The sequence below is a fragment of the Papaver somniferum genome, chromosome 6 (genome assembly GCF_003573695.1).
Source record: "Papaver somniferum cultivar HN1 chromosome 6, ASM357369v1, whole genome shotgun sequence".
Lineage (NCBI taxonomy): Eukaryota > Viridiplantae > Streptophyta > Magnoliopsida > Ranunculales > Papaveraceae > Papaver > Papaver somniferum.
The window spans coordinates 7,282,461-7,303,651 of NC_039363.1; the positions used below are offsets into that span (position 1 = coordinate 7,282,461).

A 21,191-nucleotide genomic window follows, 5' to 3' on the forward strand; every position below is an offset into this window, starting at 1 on the left:
ATCTTTGCTGTTTTGCCATCTTGTGTTAACTGCTTTGGTTTGTTAACTGTTTTGGTTCTTTGCATCTGCCATATTACCTTGCCTTGCTCACTGCCATAGTGCTTTGCACCCATTGATAGCTTAGGATAATTTCTTGTATGCTCCCACTCCCTGTGGACTGATCCCATTCTTACTTTCTATACTAAAACTTGACCTTGTATACTTGCAAGTCTTTTGTGTGTCGTTCCCAAGCACACCAGGCGCATATAATGCACGCCGTAAAGCTAGCGGGAACACATAAGGGCGCAAAATATACCGCTCTCCTTATTGCTCACCACAACATTTTATACGGTGCACATATCTTCTCCAGAAAATTAAGCCGAACTATTTACCACAAAAATCAATGGTGAAAACAAGGAAGAAAACATTCAAAATGTAATATATACGGTTCTAACGTAATAACGAAAAATCTACAATTTTTTCTATCAGGGTCGACGAAACATTAATTTATCAAAGTTGAAATATGGACACGTTCCTTTTGTTAAAGAAAATGTCTCGATATCAATTATAGGTCATTTCAAGGACCTTGCTAGAGACTGGCTAACCGTGTTAACCCGATATCCATTTTTCATCGCATTCCGACCTTAGGTAGAACGACTTTGAATTCCAGAGATTATCATAACAAAGGAGTATTAAAATTTTGCTATCCCTTAGGATGCAATAATTCCTCGCTCTGCCGGTACTAAAACCAATAACACCACAAAAATCATTGGTGTACCAACAAAGGTAATTTTACTCTTTACGCTATCCAAAAGGACGCGGAGAAACCTTCCGTTGGCTGGTTAAAGCGGATAATAGCAAAACGCTACAAAACTCAAATATTTGGCTAAATTTGGAAATCGAATAACATCATAAATATGAGTTGTTGCCAACACGTACCTATTTTGGATATCTCTTCATATACCATATATTTTATGTGCCCCGAATAACACATACAAAACACGGTTAGATGTCCAACTTTTTCTTTAACAAGTCCTAATCAAAATAGGAAACAATGTAAATATTTAAGCATAAAACTACTCAACAATAGTTGAATAAAATATGCAAGGGTTGAGGAGAATTATACTTTTCCGTATCGCCATCCCATGCCGGTTGCTGTAGAGCAATTCGTGCTAATAACATGTTATGTAATCGCCAACTATCAGAGGTGATTTAAGAAGGGCATGGTAAACACAATGATACGAATGGAGATATTTTGTACCAAACGGCTACTAATTATTTAGTCCGAATACTATTGCTTGTAGTGTGCAGTACCATACAAGTATATACAGAGTGTACGAGAAAGAATGGAGCGTTTTATTACTGGACATTTCTATTCATCTTGTTACACTAGTATACAAGGCTATTTATAGCCCAACTTAACCGCCAATACATACAAGGTGGCTATAACATGAGTTGCCACGAGTCCACATGCGTGGCTTTAGTTGACGGACTAATGTACTTTGTGTTAATCTAAAAGAGATTAACTTATTTCTTAATATAAGTGAGTTCCACTAAATGTGGTCAGCCATATTTTGAAAGCCTGATATCTATAACAAGTAATACAAAAACCCCAAATTTTAATATTGGTTTATCAAATTTTATTTTGGTTTCATCATATTAAAATTGGGGGTTTTTATATCAAGTTTTGAAAATTTGGGATTTTTGTATCAATTTTGTTTACGATGGAGTTTTAATGGATACCAATATTTCAGTGGGTCCCACAAGTTTGGTCACCTTGGATTTTTATGTTTAGTTTTGTCTTTTTATACGTAATGAGTGAGTGGGTCTCCGTAACTGGTCCATTTTCTATTAGAGGTCAAACCGACGAAATCAAATTCATTTATTTACACATCACCCTGTTCGATTGATTTTTCCAGAGATCTAGAGAAAAATGGCGAGCTCTAGTTCAGTCGAGGAGTCGGTTGCAGCTTTACGTATCGATGAATCGTATCCAGTGACTCGGATTTTAATGGCGGTGAACGAGTCGTCCGTCAAAGGATATCCACATCCATCCATAAGCAGTAGAGGAGCATTTGAATGGACTCTCGAAAAGATCGTTCGTAACAATGTTACTGGTTTCAAGTTTATGTTTCTGCATGTTCAGGTTACTGATGAAGATGGTTAGTATTTTCTCTTCCTTCTTGCCCTAATTGTTTGATATTTCTTAATCGGTAAGACAATTTATTTTTATAGGTTTTGCGAAATTGATGTCGGTGTAATTTGGAATAGTGGACTAGAAAACAAGGTTATGATCTGAACGATTTGGTTTTGTATCCCTCTGATTGTAGTGTGTACTTGTAGGACTTTACACTTTACCGATTCTTGTAGGTTTTTGTTTTAGATTGCTTATGAATCGGTTCTATAATTTGATAATGGACAAATAATTAGGGTTTTAGTTTGATTTTGCCAAAATAATGGTACAAGGAATCAAGTAATGGTGAATTTCAGTTCTGTTGGAAGTTTGTGGAACACATGGTTTTAGTTTAAACACATGATTTCTTGTTTCAATTGTATCCTTTTACTTCTGTGACCAACTAATATAGGAATCTGTAGTTGTTCAGCCACTAGATCAGCGTTTGTGACAATTTTACTTGATTGATCCATAGTATCACGCAAGTTATATTTGTAAATGGTGTTTAGGAATCGGCTTGTTAGTTCATGGTGCTGTAAATTTGTGTTTTCATCTGAATGTAACATCAAGTGGAGAAGGGTTTAATTTTATTTTCCTGGTGAAAAGAATAACTACATGTTTAAAACTGTTGTGGTACTTGTATATTGCAACACTTTCTCTTCCTAACTTGAGTTAACATGGCGAGCCACAATCCGTTTAGTAGTTACCCTCTTAACAGCGTGTTCGTTTCAAAGTTTTAAAGTCTAAGGAATTCAATTACGAGTTAATTCAATTCCTGAAATTCAGTTCCAAGGAATGGATTCCTTGATCAAAAAAATATTGTTTGGTTGAGATAATCGAATTCCTAGTAATCCAAATTAATCAAATCACCTTAAATGTCCCTGTTTCTTCAATCTCATCATCTCCATAATCACAATTACAATCAAATAATACATCAGAATGTAAAGAAGAAACTACTACCACCATCACCATTACCACCAGCAGCAACCACCACCATCACAACCAGCAGAAACCACCGCCATCGCCACCAGCAGAAACCACTACCGTCATCAATACCATTACCACCCCACCACCACCAACCACCAACATCACCGCCACCATCACCATCCACCACCACCAACCTTGTTCAACTTCGTCTCTTGTTATGAGTAAAAACTGTAATAAATATCCGATCATTAAGCGATAATTTTGACATTTTACGTTGATTCCCTGGAATTCGATTCTATTCCACCCATCTACTGATGCAATTGAAATCTGGGTTTTGGGGGTAATTCAATTCTCCAGGAATTGGATTCCTGGCTCCAAAACTGTGTTCGGTTCAGAGAATTGCGGTGATTACCTTGTAATCGGATTACTGAGCTCTCAATTCTCCCAACCGAACACGCTGTAAGTTTTTTTTGTCGTAGCAATTATATTGCAATGCTAGATTGGGTGAAGTCTCTCATTTCTGTATGTCGCGGCTCTTACGGCTAAGCTTCTACGAATTGTTTGTCATTTCTTTTGCAAGTTTGTATTCTCTATTTATAGTTAGCTCTCTTCTTATTCTTCACTGATACCTTAAGGTTTGGGATGTAGATTGCAATGGATTATGTCAATTCCTTTCTATCGAGATTTGGATGCCATTCTTGGGACTTAGCATCCCATATTTCTGAGATGAAATTCCCTAAATGCTCTTTGCTCGCAGTTATTGAAACTGCAGAGTTTGCAGAACTATGGCGCTAACTAGAACATTCGGACTAAGTCAAACAAAACAATTAGTACTTGCAGATGCTAGATAGATGCAACGTAAATTATTGCGACCATTGCTTAAACACCTCCCATTTTTCCTCTTTTAGGTTATTTTCAATTTGCCACAAAACAGTCTCACCAGCTTATCATCATATTCTCACTGTCTGTTTGATTTAAAACCCCTTCATCAAGTTAAACTCAACATACAAATAATTAGGGTTTTAGTTTAATTTTGCCAAAATAATAGTACAAGGAATGAAATAACGGTGAATTTCAGTTCTGGTGGAAGTTTGTGGAATGCATGATTTTTTGAATTTATAAGAGAATTTGTAGCTAGGGTTCTTGTTTCGATTGTATCCCTTTGCTTCCGTTACCAGCTAATGTAGGAATGTGTAAGTTGTTCATCCGCCAGATGAGCGTTTGTGACAATTGTACTTGATTGATCCATAGTAAAGTACTTCACGCAAGTTATGTTTATGGTGTTTAGGAATCGGTTTGTTAGTTCATTGCGCTGTAAATTTGTGTGTTTCAGCTGAATATAACATCAACTGGAGAAGGGTTTAATTATATTTTCCTGGTGAAAAGAATAACTACATGTTTAGAACTGTTGTGTTACTTGTATATTGCAATGTTTTTCTTCCTAATTGAGTTAACATAGGGAGCCACAATCCATTTTAGGTAGTTACCATCTTAAGTTTTTTTGTTCTAGTAAGTATCTACATTGGGCGAAGTCTCTCATTTCTATACGTCAACGCTCTTATGGCTAAGCTTCTATGAATTGTTTGTCATTTCTTTTGCAAGTTTGTTTACTCTAGTTATACTTAGCTCTCTTCTTATTCTTCACTGATATCTTTGCATCAAAAGTCCTGTTCGGATGCTTTATTACTCATTATTGTTCCAAAAATTTGGAGATCACCAATTTTCTGTATACGACTACCAACTCCGTTTCTCTTGTTGATTGTTCCTGGTAGTATGGAGGGAAATATCTAATAGGCCTTTTGCATCTTACTTTTGCTAGGGTTCGATGATATGGACAGCATTTTTGCATCTCCAGCAGACTTTCAAGCTTTGAAGAGTAGGGACAGGAAAAGAGGGCTTCATTTGCTGGAACACTTTGTAGAAAGATGTCATCAGATTGGGGTATAATCTCCTTGTTTTCTCCTCTCTCATCACCGCACACACAAGACATTCAAACATGTACATTATTCTTTTACGGTGTATGATGAAATTTGTTTGCATTGTATAGTTTTGCAAATGGCTACCATATTTATTATTATGGAATGTTTCTAGATTTCCTGTGAAGCATGGATCAAGAGTGGTGATGCTAAAGAAGTGATTTGCCATGAGGTGAGGAGAGTTAAACCAGATCTGCTGGTCGTGGGATGTCGTGGTCTTGGTCCTTTCCAGAGGTAACGAAATTCGATGTTCACATTAGTAATTTTTACTGTGTTTGTTTAGTATCTACCTGTATTCATGTTGACATGTACCTTATGCTATGCCTCTGAGGTATTCATAGCAATAGTGCATGCTCTCCGTTCAGATTTGTTATTTGTGATACATGCTTAGTTCATCATTCCAGTTCCATTCTTGGTTGTCTTACATGTGTGAAATCAATCTGAACAAAATTGCTAAGACTTTGAGTGATACATGCTTAGTTCATCTTTCGTGTTCCATTCTTGGTTGACTTAGATGTGTGAAAACAATCCAAATGGTTGACTTAGATGTGTGAAAACAATCCAAACAAAATTGCTAAGACTTCGAGTTGACAGTTTTGAGATCACCTTTCTCAGTTCAACCATTCATTCATTCATTTTGTAATATTTGAATATGTAATGGCAGTACTCTTACTACTTCGTTTAAAGTACTTCATTGTGGGTATCTCATTTCCTTGGCTGTAATATGTATCATTTCAATGAATACATCTTGGAATATCATGTTCTCTAAGAGATAAAATTTGTTCGAAATTTCTTCTTGGGCGGTTATTATTTGGAAATTTCCAGGACACTTACATGTTGACTTGTTACATAACAGGGTATTCGTTGGAACAGTGAGCGAATTCTGTCAGAAACATGCAGAGTGCCCCATTATCACCATCAAGCGCAAGGAAGAGGATATGCCACAAGACCCTGTTGATGACTAAATGTTTCCGGATTGTTGTTAAAACATTTTAAGAGTGAAAAGTACATATGATTGAGAGAGAAAACAAATGAAAAGTAAACAGAATGCTCTTCATAAAAAAGCCACCGAGACAACTATTGTATGATATATGAAGTGTAAGAAAAACTATCTGTTCTTCAGAATGCACTTGCTTTTGATTGTTCTGCAAATATTTTTTCTCCTTTAGTTTCACCATATTCTGCAAATTTTGGCGCTCTGGTTACTCTTTTTGCTTCGTTGCTCGACTAATTTTGACTCCGAGCTTGACCGATCCATCTGTTTGACAAACTATTATGACCGAGTCGGTACAAGAGACTCAGATCGAGGGTCGTATAAGAAAAAGTTTGGGGGGCATAAATAAGCCAAACTCATTCCAGTTCTAATTTAGGGTTTCTTCTTCTTCATCTTCTGCCTTCGAGTCTGTGACTGTGAGATTTAGAGATCGATCGAGATGAGGCTTCTAACGCACAACATGCTGTCCTGCAACATCAAAGGAGTAACAAATGGATTTCCATTAGGTTTAGAAATAGTTAAACACGAAGTCAAAGAAGTTGAATTCAATTCAGATTTCATCAGAAACATGTTTGTTAAGATTGAATGGAAAGCATTAGTTGATGCCGCGAAATCAATGGGTTATGAAGAATTACCTGAAGAAGTTGATTCGCCTATGCTTGAGAGTGATGAGTTTTTGAAGAGATTTCATCATGCCCTTTTGGAACTTCATCTTGAAGAAGGTGCACTTGTTTGTCCTGAAACTGGGAGGAAGTTTCCTGTTGTTAAAGGGATTCCTAATATGCTTCTTAATGAAGACGAGGTTTGAGATTTTTATATTTTTTTTTTATCTTCTGTAGCTGGTGAGATTTCATATCTGATGATGAAAATTAGGGTTTTTAAGTGTGATGAAATATGAGATTAGGGTTTTAATTCATACATTAATCTTCTACTCTATAAAGATTTGGTTTGGTTTGGTGTTTGATTTTGTCTGCTTGAATTATTTCTCTAGACTCTTATATGTTTGTGAAATGCAAAACCCTAAACCCTGTATCTATATGCATCCATGGAGATTTCACCATGGATGAGTCTAATCTCACTGAATCTGCTCCACAAATGCTAGCTTAGGATTTCAAAATTTCAATCAGCGTCTTTTAAATATTGTTTGATTCAGTAGCTTAAGTTCTTGGATTCTAAATTTTAGCGAGAACGATTTCAACAGTGTAAACTGATTGGAGAACTGAGTTACATGGTTAACTGGCATTTGTTTCTTGCAAATTGCATTGGAGTGATGTTGTCTATGAGCTTTAGAATGAAACTTCTCTTTTCTAGTGCTGAATATAGGTGCTATATTCTAGTTGAATGTCTAAATTTAGTGAGAATGATGTTGCAATTTGCAAAGTCCTGGTTGATGCTGTCATTGTCACCAGACTAATCAGAAACATTGCATCGTTAAAGGATATTGTTAAACTCAATCATGCGGCTTCTCTCTAGCACTTTGCCTCCGCACTCCTTGATCCACATTAGCTAAGAAAGTTGGGGCTTCCTCTGTAGATGGTAGTTCTCAGCTGGTCTCTGGACTGCTGTGCTGGTCGTGCCGTTGTCCGGCAGACTCCAAAATTTTTGTTGAATGTTTTCTCAGTCTTCCCCCTCCTCCAGTTAAAATCATTTGTTGTGATGGAGCCTCTAGAGGTGATCCAGGTACATCTGGATGTGGTTTCTTATGTAGGGATAATTTGGGTGCTTTCATTTATGCTAAATCAGGTGGTCTTGGACCAGCCACCATCTATGTTGCAGAAATGATTGCGATTGTTAGACCTGCTGAATGGGCAGTGCAACAGGGATGGTATGGGATTCTCAGTCTGTCAGATTCCAAGGCTGTTATTCAAATGTTCATGGTTTATCTTTGCAAGATGTTGGCTGAATACAAATTAATAACATTCAGTTCGGGCATTAGACCTGATTCGCTATCAAAGCTTGGACGGCCTTATGAGCAATATTTTAGATTCGTTAGTTTTTGGTTTCTTTTCATGGGGTTCTGTTTTTGCCCTGTTTGCGTCTTCTTTTGCTTTACTTTGTGGTTATTCTGTTGGCCCAGTTTGTTAGTTCTCAATTTTTTGGGTTAGTTGTACTTCAATTGATTGTCTGTAACCAGTTGTATGACCTTCCTCAAGCACTATTTGCCTCTTTGTTCCTGCTTGAGCAGTATGCCTTTCCATTCCTCATCCTCCAAAGCATCAGCTAAGGAAGCTGCGTCGTCCATTTTTGTATCACAGATTTGCTTTGCAAAGATATAATATACTAAAACAGACTACGAATAGGACAACTTCCTATTCTTTGAACTTTGTATTCATTGGTGCAGTAGAAACAAAGATTGACAAACTATTGAACTTTGTATTCATTGGTGTAGCAGAAACAAAGATTGACAAACTGAGTTAGCCGGGTGAGGTAAAGAAAGAGTTGAAAATTCTGTTCATAAATGACTTGCAAAAAAATAGAAGATTGTAGTGATATTGTCTAAAATAAAACTATCAATTTGGTGAGATACCAAAAGTTACTACTAGTTCAGAATAAAACTTCACTTGTCTGACACTGCATAAACCACAAAACAGCAAGAGAAGTAAACCTTTGCAGCAAGGTTGTCAATCCAATAAGTTACATATAATTTACTAAATACCTACCAATACACTGAGCCAGTTAGTCAGTAACCTAAAAGAGGAGCTGAAAACAGAAACAATTCTTTTTACAAGAGAGTTATTTTTATGCTGTGGGTGGGGGAATGCTATTGAAGCGTTGACATGAAAGTATCATCGTCCAGTAGCGCTTCTAAGTCGATCAAGTCATCATAGCCGCCGCCCACTGGTTCTACTGCAGTGTTTTGATCCCAATCATTCATGGCCTGTAAAAGAACAACAAATTATAGCATCATGTAAGTAGAGTGGTACCGAGCTCCCACTACCTGAGTGGTTGTTATGGTGTGCAGTCATGTTTAAGGTGTGGGATCAAGTCTTAGCACCAACAACAACAATAAAAATAAGTAGAGTAGTTGAAACCCATGTGTAGAGGTCGAATTTTTTTAACAACTACACTCTTTTGACATCACAATTACTGGAAAAAGCTAGTACCTTGGATTCCTGAATCTCTGTGACAACAGTCAGCAGCCTACGGTATTGATCTCTTGCTTCAGGATACCGGACCATGGATTTCACCCGGGAGAGTGCTTTATCTAGCCTTTCCTCCGTCTGTTTTCTGCCTGCCTTCAGGAAATCATCATCATCTTCTTTTGCGGTTAGGCTTGAAGAGGGAGCCTCTGGAAGTGCTTCATCCCTAAAACCACGCAAGCCTCTGCCTTTTCTTCTCCAGCGTAAAATTACTTTCTCCACAATTCCTACCGACCAGACGATTGATTTGTAATGTTTTCTGACCTGGTGCCCTCTGACATGAGCCTTTTTTCAACACCAGGAGTCAAGTCAAATAAATATATTAGTGGGAGTTTAGCCATGAAATAATAAATACTGAAAGACGATGAAGTCATAACTGAAGGTCAGAATATAGGTTTACCTGGATCCTAACAATCCGTTGTCGGGTAACCAGAAAGTCCTTTCTCCCTTTCCAACCACGGAATTTGTTTTGAATTCGAACTGCAGCTGCAGTCACAGGTTCATCATATCGTCCAGACTTATTTGACTTCATGGTCACAAGTGACAGGGCACGCTCATCTGACATATTTACTTTATCATCATTAATTTCAATTAACTGTTTCTTTTGGAATGACTGAACCCTGAAGACTTGGTGAATACGAGCAGCAGCTTGATTTGCATTACAAAGAGCAGTTAACGAATCCTTTAGTGACACATCCGGAATACCAACAGTGTTTGGTGTTGGACTACGCTCTGAAAGTGTTTGTACAGCTGTCACATCGGAGGTCTCTCGAAGGTCATTTTCCTTTCTTTCCTTCAAAGCAAGCGTAGAAAGATGGGTGGTCAAGGAACACTCTGCCAAGTAACCAGCAATTCCTTTGTGTCCATTGGCAGAAGCAAGATCTGCAGGTGTTCTCCCAGAAGGAAATTTGGGACTAGGATCTGATAGTGCTCCAGGAGCAGCTCCCAAAGATACAAGAACACCAACAGTTCGCTCCCTGGGATAAATATAAAAAGAAAAAAGGTGAGAACATTAGAAAGCATAAGATCCGCTTTTGTTTTACAGAAAATTTTAATTCAAATAAATCAGCTTTTAAATTATCACTGGACTTCAGAGTCGGTAACAATGATGGAATGAAGATTGGATCATTTGTAAGTTTCATACCTGCCACAAAATGCTGCCCAGTGAAGTGCAGTCCATCCATTGACATCACGGAAGTTGATACTAACACCTGAAGAAATAGTTGGTTCAATTGCCCAATCATAACCAAGCGCTGCAGCCAAATGTAGAACACCTTGACCCTCTTCATCTAACACAGTAGGACCTTTTTCGCCTTCAGTTACTTTCTGAAGCAGCCATACATGGAGCTTCTCTTTCAGCATCTTTTGAAGCCTTTGCTCCTTCTGCTTACCAGGGAAAAAGTCCTCCTCTGAAGTGCTCTTTATCATTTGGAACCACTCGTCTTCTTCTTCTTTCATTAAAGAACTGACCTTACTGTCAATTTTAAGAGATAGTAATTTACCAAATCTTACATGATGATACATATCACTCATAATGCTGGTATAACGATCAGTCATATCCAAATCTTGAACATTGCTTTCTCGGAATTCAAATTCTCTCACTTCACTACAAGCCAGCCTGTTGGAACATGTTATGTAAAAAGGAACTCTCCCTGCTGAGTGGAGAGGTGCTTGACAACGAAGAACACCGTCTCCTAACACCTCTGCCAGAACCTCCGTCTCCCCAAACATGCATGACCATCTACAATTTCCTAAATCTTGCTGACTCTTCAAGAAAGTTCCAGTTATTATAACCTAATTAAAACACAAGGATGGATGATTAAAACCAAGAATAGGGTACTACCGTACTATTTCTAGTGATGATGACATAAAGTAAAAAAGGGGACATAAGATTTAATACCTTAGATTCTGAATTCGTGTAACCCCAATTAGGTGAGAAGTCAGTAATGCTAAAGAGCTGGTCCTGAGCGACCGAGGGACTCAACAAGTAAGCATCCAAGTTCAATTGAGGAGGTATGTTGGCATTGTTAACCACATTTTCGCTTTCTGTGCTATCCCAGTAGAAACTAGATTTTGTATGTGAATCGTTTACTTCCCCAAGTTCCTTACTCATCCACCGGTTGAAGCTATCAGTTCTAGACTTCTCTAGAAGTGGCTTTTTCTTTGGCATGGAAGGATAATTAACAGTTCCATCTACTGGAAGATCATTCTCTAAAAATGATTTGAGTATCCCTCCAAGTTCTGCATCTGAAAGCCGATTTTGAAGATCACCCTCCAGAACATGCACATCTTTTTGCTCATTATGTCCAGCAAAAGGCTCGGGAGCGCTGATATAATGAGTTGTCTGTTCGACTGACCATTTGGGCACATATGAATTATCCATTCCTAAAGCAATCTGATGAGAAAATTTTTACGTTGAAACAAATTCAGTTTTCCCGACTAATATAATGAACTTAAAAGGCCAATGAGAAACACAGCAGCAAGTCTCCAAACTTCAAAAACAAAAATTCAGGAAATATGGTTGAGTGGCTTTTTTTTTCTAAAATACAGGCATAGTGATATGTCTTTTAATCAAAACATGAGATACTACATGTACAGGTTTAAGTTTATCGGTCTTCCTATGAAAAATCAAAATGAATAGCATTGCGGACCAACGCATAATGTACTTACTTGTTCTTGAGTAAGAGGAATAAAATTCATTCCAGCATTAGCTGTTTGACTGAAATCATCTGCCAAAAAGAATCAGTTCGGTATGAGAAATCACGAAACTGAAAGACTATAACTAATAAGCCTTCTTTTTCAACTAGTAGAAGATGAACATCATTTAAAAATGATAAAATGATGCGTACGATGGTTACTTGTGGATGTAACTGGAAAGTATGAGTTGAACAACTCAGGATCTATCTGGTTCTCCAATATGTTGGACTGTGGAACCTCATAAAAAGGTTGGTATGTGGAACTTGGCTGACGAGATTCAGCTGCAACAAAATTAAAAGTTTAAGTGAATCTTCTTGAACAAAAAATTCAAGTAAAAAAAGAATTTCTTAAAACTGTAACCAATGAAATGATTACGAATCCTACTATGAGAGAAATCGATGAAAAAATAATATTTTTATCTTATAGAGAAAACAAGAATACCAGATTCTATTTCATCATAGTCTGACGTCTGAGCACTAGCGAGGCTGGTGGAATCGGTGGGGGAACGCAAACAATTAGATGAGACAGGACTGACTGTCTTAGAGCCAGGGAAGCCAAAGCTGGTTCTGTTCCCCTAAGAAATAAAAAAAAAATCGAGTCAGTATATATAATATATAACTCAAAAATAATAAATATCAAAACTAAATATAGGCAACAAAAAATCAGTCGTATTATTGAAATATTTATTTTTATTTTCATTAATTAACTATTGGAGAAAAATAGTAATTATTTTAGGCCCCTTATGCCGAAATGTCATGGATAAAATGGAATTAAGGTGACTAATCTAAGTGGTGAAAGGTACTATCTGGCAACCACTAAGGGACCTCACAAGAACTGTTTTGAGGAACAAACTAGTGAAACAGAAAACTTATTTGACAGATGCTTGAAACAATTTTTTTCCAAGTGTTACCATACTGTCATTTAATCCTTTGGAAACATGACAAGGATTATAATTACATTCCTAAAATTAGTAAATTTGGGGAGAGTATCAACCTTCACTTCGAGATAGTGGACAAGGACAATGTGCATGTAATCCCTGCATCATCAGAAACATATACGAACCAAAATGATTACTCTGACAAAAGATTATTATTACGGAAACAAAGGGAACCAATAAACATAACATCTTCCCTGGAAGTTGTACATTTGTAGAACATTATATGTTTGCCACATTTGCATTTACTGAAGAAATGTGATTTCCTTAAAGAAAGTGTAGGTGACATGTGACCAGCAGAAACAAGCATACAGGTTGAAAGAAAGCATAGTTAGCGTCTAATACGAATCTGCTTTTTATACTCACTCTTCGAGCATCCAATAACATCGTCTTTGAAAGTTCTCATTGTCTTCACCATGGGCATAGTAACAATGCAGAACATCAATGCTCCCAGCCTAAAATCATGTATATATGTTAGTATCGCATGCTGCTAAGCGTACTATGAGAGAGTACAGCATGAATAATACACAATGGGAAGATAGAATCGAATTTGAAAAAACAAGATCGGAAGTAAACAAAAAAAAGGAGAAGCCTACTTAAATTACCTTCAGTTTCTCATGAGCTTCTTTGACCGTCTTTCCGTCTTTTTTCTTCCGCCAATTATGGCCATCCTTTCTGAAGTATCTTAATATCTTGCGGTCGAAAAGGAAAAGCGAACCACCTAGAGCGGAAAATTAATGTAAATCCAAGATAACTGGTGAACCATAAATTACTATAAGCATATCACATAGTACTAATAACAGTTTGGTTAAGAAAACATACTAGGTGGCTTATCCGGAGGCGATGGAGCGATTTGATACTTCCGATAATTTTGAAGGATTTCACAAATCTCAGGAGGACGCAGCCAACGATTCTGTGCTTCAGCAAGTATCTGTTCAACATCTGCATCCAGCACAAGACAAGTGTGTATGATGAGAACATAATATCACAGTTGCACAACTTGTACCTCAACTCATCATCTAATTCGGTCTTGTAATTTTGACGACAGCATTGGGTACAGCACAATTATGAGTTACCTAAATTTCACGACTTACCAAACTTTCTATTATAGTGATTTCTACTGAAATTGAATTTGTAATCGCTACTTGAGCTTGACTTAGTCTCTCTGTGCAAATTTGCAGGCTCTCTTTCTCTTCTGATTGGGGCTCTTCTCATAGCTTTTGTGCCGAGTTAGACCCCATTTATAAACAATATACAAATTATGCCCTTAATAGTTATTTGCTTATAAATTTATGATCCAGACCATTTTGATTCTGAAATTTCGATTTTCGTTCTGAGTTGATAAATAAATTTCAAAGCAAGAAATAGCTAATAAGCTGTCCTCACTTTCTATTTTCTAGACCATATTAAAGCAAGCAAATTCATGTGCACACAGTGGCAGCTCCCAGTCCCAGGAGGGGAGAAGATAATCACCTGGAAAAGAAAATTATTGTGATGCAAAAGAGAAGAGTTCTTTTGGAAATTTGATGAGAGGTCAGACTAGGAATCTCACTCATTACATAATCAGTTGCTATATCCGTTTGATTTTAGAGAAATAAAATGTTTATAACAGGTATCACAATACAGAAATACTGTTTCAGAGCATGGACGTGTCATGAATGAAGAATATGTTCGGAATAGAAATATGCTAAATAAATAGCCCACCATTACCAGGAAGAAATTGCATATGATCTTAATAGGTTATATATACAACTGGGTGCGATCCACCAGTCTTATTGGCTATTACATGCTGATATTAAAACACAACATCTCAAACAAACAACTATACCCTAAAAGGAAATAGATAACCCAGAGAGGCTGCATGCCATGGCTAATAGTGGGGTGGGTCAAATTGGAGTTTATTTGTTTGCCAATAACTACTATTACCCATGGCATTCAGTCCCTTAGGGTTTTCTATTTCCTCTGTGTAGTTGTTTGAGGTGTTTTATGTATGGTCTGTTAAGAACTGCTCGTTAGACTCTGTCATTGAGTGTCATGTGACCCTACCTATAAAGTGCATCTAACTGTCTACATGATATTCAAATTTGTACCACACAATTAGCATGTGAAACCTGGTCAGTGTAGAGCATGTACATCTTCCTTAATCAAATTCTAATGATCAGCAAAAAAAATGACCCGTATCCAATCACAATGAACCTAACCCATACTGTAAACTAAGAATTGCACGAGTCTGCGTAATTCGCACACTTCAAAGTAAACAGTTTTCTACTTAACTCGCTTACCCTAACTGCTGTCTTGTAACATGTTAGTATGAAATATCCTCAAGTAATTTTAGGTTTTCTCTAAAGCAGAACTATAAGATTTTCAAGGTTTCACAGTGAAGCACAGTTCCAATTATTCACAGTCGAATGCAAGTCGAGAAAACTCCACTAAGTATACTAAACAGGAATCTTAAATAGATCCAATAAGTAATATCAGAATCTATCCACACTTGAGTTATGTCTTACGCTGTGGTCTAAATTATGTTTTGTTGATACACCTTTAAAATGTATCCACATGACACTTGATTTTGATTGGCAATACCGGAGTGAGATTGAATGGTCCATTTACACTAACCAATCACAATTGAGTGCCATGTGAACACAGTTTAAGGGAATGTCCACAAAATTTCTATTAGAATTTTGTCGACACACCTTTAAAATGTGTCCATGTGACACTAGATTTCAATTGGTTAACCTCTAGAATGTGATCCTAAGCATGTGGCATAGTAGGACAGCATACATCCAATTTATTAGTGAGATCATAGTCATTTATCACATGAACACAATTAAGAGGCGAGTCAATCCTATCCAACCTTCATATTACACTCCTACAATTTCCTAGTGAGTGAGCCACTTAGCAATTTCTCTCAGTTATACTCCCTAATATTCCTTGTAGCTCTATAACACCCCAATGTTATTGGCTTACCGTACCCACATCAGAAAAACCTAGCATGCATCCGTATTATTTCCAAGGTCTTTGGTTATATCCTAATCCTATGGAAAGAAGACATTTTTAATACTAACAAACCGTGTCAAAGATTTCCTTGTACCCTCTCTATCCTCATCTCTTGTTAGACCTAGTGAGTAACTCAAAATTACATTTAGTAACAACACTGATCTAATCTTCTTGCCAATACCATCACCAGCACAATAACAGTTACGAACAAGATACTGTCATTTTTCTACAATAGGATGTGGCCACTACATCGCCAAATTGCTACCACACACAATTAGCAGGTGGACCATGATCAATTAATCTTATTTAATCAAACTAGCAAGCAATCACAGAAAAATCAAAACTAACCATATCCTCTATGGCTCTCTCTTCTCCACACGATAATCAAATAAAACATTATTGCACCAAGTCTTACATAATTCATACACTCGTAAACATTAAAATTGTTTTCCCCACCTACTGTAGAATGAAAATTTCAAGCAGGAAACAGTTGGATTAAAATTTCAGTCAAACGCAAGTCAAAGCTAACTCCAGTGAGCAGTCCACTAAACAGGAATATTATAATAGATCCAGAAAAAGAAAATCGATACATACCTAATTTATCAGCCGGATTGTATCTCCTTGAACTAGTATTCTCCGTCATGGAAAATTACGATCTCAAAATTGAATCAAACCCTAGTTCTTGAAAAAATGAACGCCGTCTTGTCCTTGTTTCATGAAATTTGAAAGAAGAATTGGGTAATAAATGAGATGAAGAAAAGAAGAAGAATTAATAGGAGATGAAACTGTGTTTGTTGGTGTGAAACAGAGAAGAATTACCAGTAGAAAGAAATACGAGAGAAAGTGAGAAGAAGAACAAAAGGGGAAAGGAGGAGAGAGAGAAAGCGAGGGTGAGTGTTAGATACGCCTGCCTAAGTGGAAATGAAGGAATTTACCAGGAAATGACGATTCTGTAATATAGTCCTCCTCCTCCAATAATACAGTACTAGGTAACAAATAATAACCCCCACTTCCGTTGACTGAGTCGTTCATTTTCCATCTCATGGACTGTAGGAGATTTGTATGTTTGTCCTCCTAATTCAAATACCAAACGGGAGACAGTCTCCTGTTTTTATCTTAAAAACTCATGAAATTGGGGACAGTCAACCGTAAAGCAAAAAAAAATGTAAATGAGAGACTGTTTCCCGTAAAGAAGAAAATAAAAACCTTACAGGAGACTGTCTCCCGTTTGTTGTTATTTTTTCTTACGGGGATAGTCCAAACTCCCAACCACTCGTTTACCTGAACGAGTGTTTGAAAGGGTTTGGGGGAAAAGTGGGTTGTATGAGAGCCTAATTTGCTCAAATTGGTGGTGCACTCTTTCATTTGAAAGGATGACACTACCCATAGCCCTTGCTCTAACAGCTTCTCCAATGGAATATGTGTGAAGAAAAAAGTCTTCATCCACATAGAAGACACAACAATTTTTACAAAAAATCATCTCCAACCCATTGATGTGAGGATGATGTGACAAAAAAAAAAATTAGACATCCTCTAGGTCAACCTCTAGTTTTAGACATTCACTTAGAGGATGTGTTCCCATCCTAGTCACATTTTTGTTAATAAAAATCATTAAAACCAAAAAAAGAAATAATTTTAACCAATTATGTACCTACAAATAAGTAAAAGGATGATAGTACAACATTTTATGGGTTGGAGAAAAAAAATTTCTCCTAATATTTAGGATTTTATACCTAGAGGATGTCTTAAAAGTGATGCCACATATGAAAAATCCACAATGGAGAAGCTCTAATATACTAGAACCCGGCTGGCACGCTGGGTTAACCACATGATCTTTTACCTCAACCTGATTATTAATCTTTAATAATTAGGATTGTCATAAAATAATTTGATTAGGCTAGAATTTTTTCTTACTTAATTAGAATTATCATAAAATAATTTAGCAGAGTTGAAGTTTGTTTTTTTGTCAAATCTCATATGGGTGTATGTTATATTTTCTTTGTCTAGCAGTTAACTTTATTATTAATTTACGTTATAAAGTAAGTTTGTAAAGAGAAAGTATATGAAAAATAAAAAATAAACGTGAAAAATGGGTCAAGTGAACAAAAAATTAGGATAATAACCTATTTTAAAGGCAAATAACTGACTATTCTATGTTAGGATTTCAGTATCCTGGGTATTTTGGAGAATAGTGAAACCTTGCTTTTTTAGCTTATTAAAATTAAGAAGGCTATTATTGGGGCGTCACATTCCATTAGAGGGGCGTCACCTAATAGGACAAAAACGGGTCACCCATAAGTAATATCAAAAACCCCTTATCTAAAATAATTTTGTAATGACTAAACAACCCTTACTTAGTTAATTTTAATTTAATTTAATTAGATACAAATTAAATTAATGAATTTTGTTGTATACTTGGTGAATTCTGGGACAAAGTTTTTGTGGGAAGAAAAACTGGTCGTAAAATAAACTTCTACGGTTGGAAATAATCCAAACCTGGACGTAAAATCACTTCTACGGTTGGAATTAATCCAAACCTAGACATAATTAAAAGAAAACTAGACATAGAATCACGGTTGGAATTAAAAAGAACCTGGACGTAAAATGAGCTTCTACGGTTGGAACTAATTCAAACCTGGATGTTAATCCAAACCTGGACGTAAAATCACTTCTACGGTTGGAAATAATTCAAACCTGGACGTAAAATCACTTTTACGGTTGGAATTAAAAGAAAACTGGACGTAAATCGGATTCTACGGTTGGAATTAATCCAAATCTGGACGTAAAATCACTTCTACGGTTTTTAAGTTTTTATTTTAGTTAAAGGGTAATCTAAACAGTTTGTATATGTGTTAGGATATCCCATAACCATATTTTGGACATTAGAATCCAAGTGAAGCCCTTCTATTGGAGTGTGACGCCCCAATAATAGCCTTCAAAATTAAGGAAGGTTATGCTATCCCTGTACAAACTTAGAGTAAAAAGAAGACAAACATGTTTTGACGGTTATTTTGGGGATAACCAAACCTAGGATGGGATGTCAAAGGTGCCAAACGCGACCTAAGGGTTTCTCTTTACATGTATATAAATGATATTTTACCTATGTAATAGGCTAATTAATAGAAATAATTCTCTTCTCTGCCTCTTCCTTTTACCCGTATTATTCTATTACAACACGTTATCATGCACGAAGCTATATTACGGAGCTATATTGTATCGTTTTTTTTTTTGCATGGATGCGTTACCAGGTATTTCTTTTGAACAAAGAAATTTTGTTTCATAGTGTATTATTAGGGTTCCACGAAAGCATGATTATCAAACGTATATATTTCACCGTTAGATTTTCATGAAAATTTAGTATGTTCAATGAAATTCGTCTTTATTTACTATGTTATTATTTCAATAAAATCGGAATATGATGCAATATCTAAATTCTGATTTTAGTAAAACTGTCTTCATTTAGAAAACCCTAATTATAACAGCGTCGAAAAACCTAAGTTTCTTATAATTTTAACCGTCGGATTATTCTGTTATTTTTATATGAGTATATTTTATCCTCATGGAGATACTATAAAAATTTCATAAAGATCCAACCATGGAAAGTACTCCAAAGTATGTGATATTTCCTGCTGTGTCCACATAAACGTGAATTGGAACAGGTATATGGCGTCATAAATATCTTTTTATCCAGCCGTTGGATATATTTAAAATTTTAATATATGTGTTGAAACATTATGGTGAATCTACAGTAAAAATTTCATCATGATCAGACTACGATGCATATGTCTGTTGATCAGAACAGTTGAAAGAAGAATTTTTTCAATTTTAGGGTTAACGATATGTTTGGGCTCATATGCCAATAGTTTTACACTTATTACCAATGTGCCTGTATATTTCATATATAATGGACCATATATGTGTACATTTATTAGACATGACCTTGTCAACCCAATGGACCGGGTCTTGACCAAATAGTTCACCAGATTTTGACTAAACCAATTCGACTCTAATTTGACCTTTTGAACTCAGAAGTACTTGAGCACTACTAAAGAGTCTATGCCATGGAAGTTTGTGTATACAAGTACAATACTTTCTTCATAAAAATTTTTAACTTATAAAGATACAACTTTCAAAGAGGAAGCCATACCTTCAACATTTCCAAGGCGACATATTAACTTTAGACGTTGTATTGCTTTGAAGGAAGTTTTTCGATACATTCATTTTCCCCCAAACTTGAATGTTAAGTGTGATGTAATCCACTTGTTAGACTATAATGAGTCAATAACTTTGAAAATGATATGTTGTAATTAAAATCACACCTCATGTTTTGTGGAAAGAAACTCACAAAAGTTTCCATGAGTCAGAGATCTAATTCTGGCTCCAGTAGTAATGATACAAAGTAAATGTATCTACCTATAATGGGACAAAGATGTAATTCTGACTCATACCAATGAGAGTTGCAAATCTTTGTATAAGCATTTTACTGAAAATGGTAAAAGCGTTGTAATGCAAGTATCATTATTAGTAGTCAACTACAAGAGATATATGGAGTTTAAAGGAAAACGAACACACTATATTCTTGGAGATGGTCATACTCTAGACATTAACATTAATGGAAACAAGAAATTTTCCAAGTCAATACACTTACCCATTTTTTTCTTATCTTTATTCAATCGAATTCGTATGGTTAGATTCTACATTTTGATCATAAACTGTTGTCAACATGATAGTTTGACATATATCTCATTAGCTAAAATAAAGAATTTTTTTTTGCGAAGAATTAAATTCATTGTATGCACTTATGAAATGAAAAGTATATCATTTTCATGAGATTGAAATACTCTAAAGAACTTGAGATATACTCAAAAGTACTTGAGTTATAAGGATCATTTGTACATTAAGATGAAAAGTATATCATCTTCATGAACAGTAACACTCTAAAGTTAATGAAATGGATTTTGTTTTGTTACGTAATAAGGTCACACCACTTATTACACGAAACTCTTAAGGAATTTAAATTAGTTGTTGAACTATTTCCTTATAATGTGACTACGAGGATTGGATCATCCAGCGCGGCACTGCTCAAAATTTGTTTTCAAGATAGAACAAAGACGTCACAAAATCACTACATGTACCGAGAGATAATCACACCTTGTTATATTCCAAAGAAAGCCATGCAAATGGATATCATGTGGAACCTCACATTGATGAGAATGTAATTGATTGCATCTTTTATAGTCTTTAATATATTTGGAAGGAAATATATTTTAAGGAAACTAATGAGTCAATCTAGTGAAATGTGAATCACTGTAGTATTTGGATTACTGAATCCATATTGACTCCGACGATGAAATGTTGGGAATTGACTCATGCT

General features: G+C 36.0%; 3 protein-coding genes across 4 annotated transcripts; 2 read left to right on the forward strand and 1 right to left on the reverse strand.

The window, feature by feature from the left end:
* Positions 1 to 1,845: 1,845 nt before the first annotated feature.
* Positions 1,846 to 6,214, forward strand: LOC113286831 (universal stress protein A-like protein). The gene is made up of 4 exons (XM_026535457.1): positions 1,846 to 2,141; positions 4,899 to 5,020; positions 5,171 to 5,289; positions 5,912 to 6,214. Exons 1-4 carry the CDS (start codon positions 1,913 to 1,915, stop codon positions 6,018 to 6,020), a joined length of 579 nt encoding a protein of 192 aa, XP_026391242.1. The 5' UTR covers positions 1,846 to 1,912; the 3' UTR covers positions 6,021 to 6,214.
* A 173-nt stretch (positions 6,215 to 6,387) lies between these two features.
* LOC113286832 (multifunctional methyltransferase subunit TRM112 homolog A-like) lies at positions 6,388 to 8,159 on the forward strand. Its single transcript, XM_026535458.1, has one exon. The coding sequence runs from the start codon at positions 6,489 to 6,491 to the stop codon at positions 6,855 to 6,857; it is 369 nt and encodes a 122-aa protein (XP_026391243.1). The 5' UTR covers positions 6,388 to 6,488; the 3' UTR covers positions 6,858 to 8,159.
* A 353-nt stretch (positions 8,160 to 8,512) lies between these two features.
* Positions 8,513 to 16,738, reverse strand: LOC113286834 (calmodulin-binding transcription activator 2-like). 2 transcript variants are annotated; one of them, XM_026535460.1, is made up of 13 exons: positions 16,412 to 16,738; positions 13,643 to 13,762; positions 13,426 to 13,541; positions 13,187 to 13,275; positions 12,880 to 12,922; positions 12,328 to 12,460; positions 12,048 to 12,167; positions 11,860 to 11,918; positions 11,090 to 11,584; positions 10,334 to 10,983; positions 9,590 to 10,166; positions 9,154 to 9,474; positions 8,513 to 8,927 (listed from the first exon to the last, which is right to left on the reverse strand). In XM_026535460.1, exons 1-13 carry the CDS (start codon positions 16,458 to 16,460, stop codon positions 8,811 to 8,813), a joined length of 2,889 nt encoding a protein of 962 aa, XP_026391245.1. In that variant the 5' UTR covers positions 16,461 to 16,738; the 3' UTR covers positions 8,513 to 8,810. The 2 variants fall into 2 exon arrangements, with proteins under 2 accessions (XP_026391245.1, XP_026391244.1); XM_026535459.1 differs by having other exon boundaries at positions 12,039 to 12,167; positions 16,412 to 16,737.
* Between the last annotated feature and the right edge of the window lie 4,453 nt (positions 16,739 to 21,191).

Excerpts from the sequence above, each read along its gene's own strand:
- LOC113286831 (XM_026535457.1), top strand. The coding sequence starts at position 1,913 with ATGGCGAGCTCTAGTTCAGTCGAGGAGTCGGTTGCAGCTTTACGTATC. Across the intron at positions 5,021-5,170 it reads AAAGATGTCATCAGATTGGG|ATTTCCTGTGAAGCATGGAT; the intron begins GTATAATCTCCT and ends GAATGTTTCTAG. Across the intron at positions 5,290-5,911 it reads GGTCTTGGTCCTTTCCAGAG|GGTATTCGTTGGAACAGTGA; the intron begins GTAACGAAATTC and ends GTTACATAACAG.
- LOC113286834 (XM_026535459.1), bottom strand. The coding sequence starts at position 16,460 with ATGACGGAGAATACTAGTTCAAGGAGATACAATCCGGCTGATAAATTA. Across the intron at positions 13,276-13,425 it reads AAGCTCATGAGAAACTGAAG|GCTGGGAGCATTGATGTTCT; the intron begins GTAATTTAAGTA and ends ACATGATTTTAG. Across the intron at positions 11,919-12,038 it reads TACATCCACAAGTAACCATC|ATGATTTCAGTCAAACAGCT; the intron begins GTACGCATCATT and ends TCTTTTTGGCAG.
- LOC113286832 (XM_026535458.1), top strand. The coding sequence starts at position 6,489 with ATGAGGCTTCTAACGCACAACATGCTGTCCTGCAACATCAAAGGAGTA.